This window comes from Trichogramma pretiosum, unplaced genomic scaffold (genome assembly GCF_000599845.2).
Source record: "Trichogramma pretiosum strain Unisexual culture from Peru unplaced genomic scaffold, Tpre_2.0 scaffold28, whole genome shotgun sequence".
NCBI classification, from domain to species: domain Eukaryota; kingdom Metazoa; phylum Arthropoda; class Insecta; order Hymenoptera; family Trichogrammatidae; genus Trichogramma; species Trichogramma pretiosum.
The window spans coordinates 1,887,170-1,895,037 of NW_019641710.1; the positions used below are offsets into that span (position 1 = coordinate 1,887,170).

Sequence of the window (7,868 nt, forward strand, 5' to 3'; positions counted from 1 at the left end):
TCAAATTCATTTTCGCAAATATCTTTATTTTAACGATTTTAAAAGTACAATTATGTTATATTTATAGATCAAATCTGTATACTCCTCAATATTATTAAGTTATCAGTAATTCATTTCACACAAAAAAGCATTAAAAATGGGTAACTAAGTTAATACATAAAGCTATAGAAATGCCATTTTTGTTTATTTCATGAAAAAAAAAAAGTTAAAAACAGCTTTTTTATGACCCAATCATATTATTTTCAACTATCTAGACGACATATTGAGGATGAATACAAACAAAGCACATTAATGAAGATATCAATCAAGATAGAATAGTAGAAGTACACTATTACCATGAAATAGCATACTTTTACTTGCAACAGAGTTGGCATTGAACCGCAGTCAATTTATATTACAGAATAGTTTATTACAACACAAGTTGAATCCCTACAATGTTCGAGTTTAGCATACTTGAGTACTGTTTGAATGTATTGACTTCATGTTGAAAAGTCAAACAGTACTGTACACATTTTTCTCAGCCTCATTACACTAATGAACAGTAGCCCATTAATGTTAATCATGTAGAAATATAGAGTGGTTGGCAATATATGACTATGGGAGCTTTTCAGCATATTTTTTTGTATACTCCTCTGCATTTTTTATAAATTTGCTTTTGTTTCTCTGAAATTCTTCTGCAAGATCTGCTCGAAGCGGATGCTCTGGTTCTGGATCATTGACCAATGCAATTAAAGCTTGTATCACTGAGAACAAAAAATCAACAATAATTAATTCCCTATAATATTGTTTAAAAGTGTTTATTTATTTTCTATTCAAGAAATATATTTTAAAAATATATAGTATCTATGTAAGTTTTTTTATTGAGATTGAGAATTGATTGAATACTTTTTGAATTTAATCATTAAGGACAAATTAATTTTTTTTAAATTTTTTAAAGGGTTACGAAAAATTAAATAAACCCCACAATATTAAGTAATTGTTTGACATTATAAAATGGAAGCATTGAAATTGAAAGTAATTTTGAATTTTTCGTAAAATCATATAAAAATATAATTTAAATTGTTTGTTTATAGCAAATACAATAATATATTTACCTTGATCTGTTTTTGTGGCGGGTTTCCAATGTTCAGCACTGATGATAGGCAAACAAACTTGACCTTTTTCATCAACATTAGGATGATAAATTTTAGTCTTAAAATTTATCCTAGGTGGTTTGAATGGATACTCAGCTGGAAAGTTAATCTCAATTCTGAATGCTCCTTTGTTGTATGGAGGATTATCCTATTATTCAATTAAAGTATAGAAAAAGAATTTTTTTAAAATGGCTCATTGTTGAAATTAAATGAATTGTGTTTTTATGTTAGCGAACTGAGATATACTAACTGGTAATATAAGTCCTTGCCAGGTAAGAATGTTGGACTCATCAACTTGAATATTAGTAAAGTTTTTTATTGACGAAGCTCGCAAATCGCCTAATTCCTATAATTTGTAGAAAAAATAATAAATTGAAAATTGCTTCAACATAGTTTTCAGAATATCTAAAAGATGGTTATTTATGTTATCAGTCAAAAACTGATAATAATCGTAAAAGTTCAAGCTAATAGACGCAAAGATGACGTACATCCTGGACTGTTGAGATCTTCATTAACATAATGTTATAACCGGCACAGACGTGGCAGTTATTTTTAAAAGGGTACACTCACCTTTTGCAATCTCCTGGTAGCTGCCATTGTGTATTTTTATGTTAATTTATCAACTTGGTTGTTCGTTGAACCGAGTGAAATTCGAAAAACTTTAAAACACTCAAATGTCTAGTCGGTTCCTTGTTTATCATTAAAGTGAAGGTTACAACTGAGGTTATGTTTAGATCCCCAAAAGATAATGATGCAACAATGATTGCTATATTTTCGAGACTCAAGCTGTTGATTCGGCGTTCAAGGGTTTCAATCGCAAAGCTACTCACTGAGCTAGCACGTCGTAACTCGCACGGTACGTACAAGTAACACACACGATCTATTCTAGATGATGTCGAGTGCCGCCGTTAAGTTCTGTCCTCGATATAGGCGCGTATATTACATATGTATGATATATATAGATAAGTATGTATGTATATATATAATATATATAGATATAGTTATAAACACCAACGCGAATTATGATTCACTATATATATGTATGTGTGTGTGTGTGTGTATAATCGCAATGTTATTTAGGACACTGACTCCGTCGATAATCATAAGTCTATAAATTTGAATTTGTTTATTTCCTGCGTTTGTACAGTAGGATGAGAAATTATTTTGTAACGTTTAGCTAGGAATTTGGTAATCTGCTGAGCGTGAGGATTGGCTCGCAATACCGAACATGCCATAAATCTCCATCATTATGGGAATTTTTTTCAACGATACATTTTTCAGAAGCTGAATAATTGTTCAAAAGGTGAGTAAATATTTATCCTAAAATGTAAACTTGAAAAAGCACTTTTTAATATCTTATCGTCAATGACATTTGCTACCATACGAGAGACCGAGACCGTGTCGAAAATGCATTCTGTAAGTAACCATTTTAAATTAAAGTATACATTTTTAAATTAAATCAATTGAATTATTTTTAAATTTTCACAGCAAAGTTAAACGAATTTAATGCGTGAATAATGTACATTGAAAAATTTATAAATCATGCAATTTCCCGCTTCTTATGCAGAGTTACCACTACTATTGTTCTCGTCCTTTTCAAACTATTGAAATATGGGAATTACTAGATTTGACTGATCTACTCTCAATTAAATATAACCACAAAAAACAATTCATATTAAAGTATTCAACCGGAACATGGTATTTACAAAAAAAAAATTTTTTCTTCATCAAAATGATAATCCAAACATCCATCAAATCGACGGTCAAGAGAAGCAAAAGCGCTATTTCATTGATCAAAGTGTAACATAAGATGCCTAAAAACTATACGAGTCTTGTGTAGCACAATTAGTACAATTTATGGTCAGTTGATAGTAGCACATAGTTAAATAATAAAAAGTTTAGTTTAGTTTATTTGGTTTAATTTAGTATATCGCTTCAAAAACCACGGGAAGAAAGAAGAATAACTATGACAGTCAATGGAGCTGCTAAAAACTCATACTTATCAATTTTTATGACATTATGAATTTGCTTTAGTTTACTTAGAAAGTTATTAAGAAGTCTTATAACCTACGACGGAAATCTAATTTGAGTACAATTTTTCAATAATTTTATATGGTTTTATAAACTTTCAAAAATGGTCAGATTTAGGATTCTTACAGATAAGAGTTTATGAAAGTTTAATAGTGTCTCAATATCATTGCATTAAAGTTCAAACCTGCTGATATTTTAAACCAAAATTTAATACGATGTTTTAAACCTTAAAAAAAATCCAAAATTTTTATAAACACTCATAAAATTTTATGAGTCTAAAATTCGATCTTTTACAAAAAGTTATAAAAACATAAAAAATTAATGAAACATTAATAGATAAAATAAATTTCGGTCGATGTATAATGGGATTCATTTTGAATATTAACAGTTTCGTATAAGAGCCCACAATTGGCACTCGTAAAATTTGTCTAAATCAATTCATGGACAAATCCAAATCATAGGCTTGCGTCTCAAGAGACCAAATAAAAATTACACCATTGTGATTTCCTGTTTTTTCCAACAAAGCCCAAAAAATTATTTTTGTAAGCGTTAAAAATAAGATTTCAGTTAATTTTGATAAATTTGTCTACCTTTGAAATAAAAAGTAATAAAAAATTTCTTTTTCTGTAATCGCAATGCACAATTGAAATTCCTACACCCTTTCTTCGAAAAAATTTCCTGCAAGATCCTGCAAAATTTCTACGGCAGTCCTATAGAATTCATGTAGGAATTTTGCTAATCCTACATGAAATGTTTTCAAAAGTTTACTAAAGCAATAAATTTAATAATAATTTTACATACCGATGTTAATAGCAAACTGTATACTAACAAGGAGACCACCTCAACTCCGAGTCATGGATTTGCTCCAAAAAATTTTATTGGGGTCTCTTGGTACCCAATAATGAAACTCCCTAATTTAATTTCATGGGCCTTCAGGCCCATTTTTGAGAGGATTTTCCACATTATAAAAAAATCTTCGTTGTTTTCTATATCAATATAGAAGCACTTAAGGTGATGCCGACGCCCCGATTTTAACTGACCGAGCATTAAAAATGTAAATTTAAATAACTTTTTTACTAGGCCGATCGGAAAGTTCATATTTTTATCATTGAATAATTAAATTGGGATCTTCATTTTTTTCCCAACTTGAACATTATTCTTAGGTATGCCATAGCGAGATGATATACGAAGGAAATAAATTTTTACAGTTAATGAACATTTTTAAATAAGTCACCTAATTTCACAACTAATATATAAGACGCTGTCTGAATTGAACGTACGTTTGATAAATTTATTTCGGTCTAATGCGTGGGTGATGCGCTATTTGGTGGTCTTTGAGGTTTCTTTTCTGGCCAAACGTCTTTCCGCAGGTCCTCCCAAACCAAATCAAATACAAAAAAAACTGATGATGTATTTAAACGTAAAATTTTTCGCTCTTTTCAAATCTGCAATAAAAAATAGGGGTCACCGAACGAAAAATCAATTTTGGTTCGTTGTAGCTTAGAGGTTATGTTCAAGGTCAAAGCCAAGGTCACCATTGGTTTTCTAGTCGAAAAATACGTCGAAAATGGTATTTTCAAAATTTTTTGGGGATTTGTAAAAATTAAAGGACACTTTAGTAAAGTTAAGTTCAAAATCGCGATTCTATTTTGCAATTTCGTTAATGATTATATTCTTAATTTGGCTGTAGATTTAGTTCTGAGGCACCTTTAAGCGCGTTAGGCGGCTTAAAAGATAGGTCTTGAGATGCTTCTAATCATCCGTAGTATTTGGAAAATGTTGCAGTATTTTGTGAATGTCCTCACAATGAAAAGTGCGTGATCATTAGACGGATGAAAGCAAAAAAAAATACGAAAAAATTGAATATTTCAAATGCTTCTGTACGGAGCTAGGATGCAATATTCTGGTCACAACCTACGTCATTTTTTAGCTTATTACACACGAAAAAATACCCTAGAGTTTAGAAAAAATTTGTGTTTCTCCGAGTGAACCTCAGCTATTAGAAAACTCGAAAAATTGCGATTTTTTCCCATTTTTTAGCAATATTCAAATGGCTCTAATTTTGAAGCAATCATAATTTTGAAAAAAGAAAATTAAAGGTCTTTTTAAGAAAATTAAAGGTCTTTTTAAGACCTTTAATTTGACGGGTTTGGATTCCGATTTTCTTAAAAATTGACGGCTACAGAGCCATTTGAATATTGCTATAAAGAAGCGGAAAAAATTAATTTAAATCGAATTCAAAAACCTTCAAGCGACTGGCGGCACGGGTTATCTCAATTTATATGAGTTAAAATTTTGCACAGACTATTTTTTTGGTACATAGATCATTTTTCCGTTTGGTCCGGACAAAATAAAAAAAAATTTTTTTTTTGCTTCCAGTCGAATGTGAATTCGATGTGTTTTCTGAGATTATTCTTGGCTGAGAATGTCTTTTGGCAAATATCGCACGCATGTCTGATACCATTATGCACCGAATCGATGTGTTTTTTGATACTCTTTTCTGAGAATGTCTTTCTGCAAGTATTACATGCATGTCCGAGTCGCTTGTGCACTGAATTGATGTATCTATTGAGATCACTTTTTCATTTGAACACTTTTCCGCAAATGCCGCATGCATGTCTGACACCATTATGCACAGAATTGCTGTGTTTTTTAAGATAACTCTTGTTTGAGAATGTCTTTTGGCATGTATCACATGTATGGTTCATACCACTTTGCACCGTACCCTCGTGTGTTTCGAGACTCTAATTATAATTCGACTTTATTGAAACACTTCCTTTTTCATTTTTCTCGCTGAGTCTATGTCCAAAATACTGCAAATTAGATAAGCTTATAGAACGTTTCTGGACAATTGAAGATTTTGACCATGAGCCAGTAAGATCCCGCGATGAAATCAGAGAATCAAGTGAAACTACAAAAGTGAGAGTCGTGTTCGATTCCTCAGCAAAAACTTCAACAGGTCTTTGTTTAAATGATACTCTGATGATTGGCCCGACAATTCAAAATTCTATTTTTGAACAAATTCTTAGATTTTGTACACATCGTTACATCGTAACAGCGGATATTGAAAAAATGTATCGTCAAATTTTTGTTCATCACGAGGATCGTAAATTCCAAAAAATTCTATGGTACCACAATGGTAATATACGAACTTTCGAACTAAATACTGTAACATTTTGCACAGCAGCAGCTCCTTACCTCGCCATTCATACTATTCAACAATTAGCTCGTGACGAAGCAAAGAGTTTTCCTCGGGCAAGTAAGCTTCATTGCGTGATTCTATGTCGACGATTTTATTTCTGGAGCAGAATCAGTAGACGAAATACTTTCAATACGCGATGAAATGATTAATTTATTACTAAAAGGTGGATTTCAAATAAGAAAATAGGCTTCGAATCATCCAATGGTCTTAGAAATTATCTACAAACAACTTTTCAATTTGGACTGTGTAATAAAAAAATATCCGATTCAAAAAACTTTAGGTGTATTATGACAAAACGAAAACTTTTGTCAGAATTGTCAAAAACATTCTATCCTCTTGGTTTGATAGGCCCGGTAACGTTGTATGCTAAAGTATTGTTACAAGAATGTTGGGCGGCTAAAATGACTTGGGACGAATCTTTGCCACAGGATATTTGTACTAAATGGAAAGCATCAGCAGATCAAATACCTAGCTTACAGGAAATAAATAGTCCTCGCCAACTTTTAATTTCTATTTCAATATCTTTAGAATTGCACGGTTTCTGTGATGCATGCAGACATGGATACAGAGCATGTTTATATTTGAAATCCACTGATACTTATGGTAATAGTTTGGTTAGATTGATTTGTAGTAAATCTCGAGTCGCGCCATTAAAGGGACTAACGATTCCACGATTAGATCTTTGTGCTGCTTCATTGCTCCAAAAATTTTACGTCGAGACTCTAGGGGTGGGGTATGGTGCTGATTTATCGATTTTTTTCAATTTTTTCGATTTTTTCGATTTTTTTTTCTAGTAAAAAAAAATTGATTTCTACAATGTACATGTGAAAGTACATGACTTCGAGAGTATTTTGTGAAAATTTCATCAAAAAATTTTCATTTTTGGACCTTTGAGAGTAAATCTACGGAAAAGTCGTGAAAATTCTGGTGAGAAACGTAACTTTTCGCAGAATCATCTGAAACGAAAAATGCAAAATTACCTCATTAGTTTATGAGTTTTATCAGGTACTGACGTAGAGTTTTTTCATTTATAGTGATTTTTCGAATTTTGACGTAATTTTGAAGTTGAAAAAAACGTTAAAATTGCGTCCAGACATGAAAAATCGACCATTTTTTTCGGAAAATTTGTTATAAACAAAAAAATTTTCGGAAAAATCGAAATATCTTGACGTCAGTACCTGCTCAAAGGGTTTATAAAGAACTGTGCAAATTTTCAAAAGGATCGGTTGAATACTTTTTTAGTGACGTTACTCACTGATTTGAAAAATGTCATTTCGAGGAATTGCAGTTCAAAGATACAACATTATACGTCAAGATTTTTCAAATCGGTGAGAAACGTAACTAAAAAAGTAATCAACCGATCCTTTTGAGAATTTGCATAGTTTTTTATAAACCCTTTCAGCAGGTACTGACGTAGAGATATTTCGATTTGTCTGAAAATTTTTTTATTTATAACGAATTTTCTGAACAAAATGAATTGACGTGAAATGCCACAGATGGCA

At 31.3% G+C, this 7,868-nt stretch overlaps 1 protein-coding gene across 1 annotated transcript; it reads right to left on the reverse strand.

The window, feature by feature from the left end:
• Nucleotides 1-5: 5 nt before the first annotated feature.
• Nucleotides 6-2,076, reverse strand: LOC106659141 (ubiquitin-conjugating enzyme E2 L3-like). The gene is made up of 4 exons (XM_014381513.1): nucleotides 1,704-2,076; nucleotides 1,384-1,479; nucleotides 1,095-1,281; nucleotides 6-743 (listed from the first exon to the last, which is right to left on the reverse strand). The coding sequence occupies exons 1-4, from the start codon at nucleotides 1,728-1,730 to the stop codon at nucleotides 595-597; spliced, it is 459 nt and encodes a 152-aa protein (XP_014236999.1). The 5' UTR covers nucleotides 1,731-2,076; the 3' UTR covers nucleotides 6-594.
• Nucleotides 2,077-7,868: the final 5,792 nt, after the last annotated feature.

Coding starts and splice junctions, on each gene's coding strand:
- LOC106659141 (XM_014381513.1), bottom strand. CDS start 1,730: ATGGCAGCTACCAGGAGATTGCAAAAG. Junction 1,282..1,383: donor GGCAAGGACTTATATTACCA/GTTAGTATATCT, acceptor ATTGAATAATAG/GATAATCCTCCATACAACAA. Junction 744..1,094: donor CGCCACAAAAACAGATCAAG/GTAAATATATTA, acceptor TTTTGTTCTCAG/TGATACAAGCTTTAATTGCA.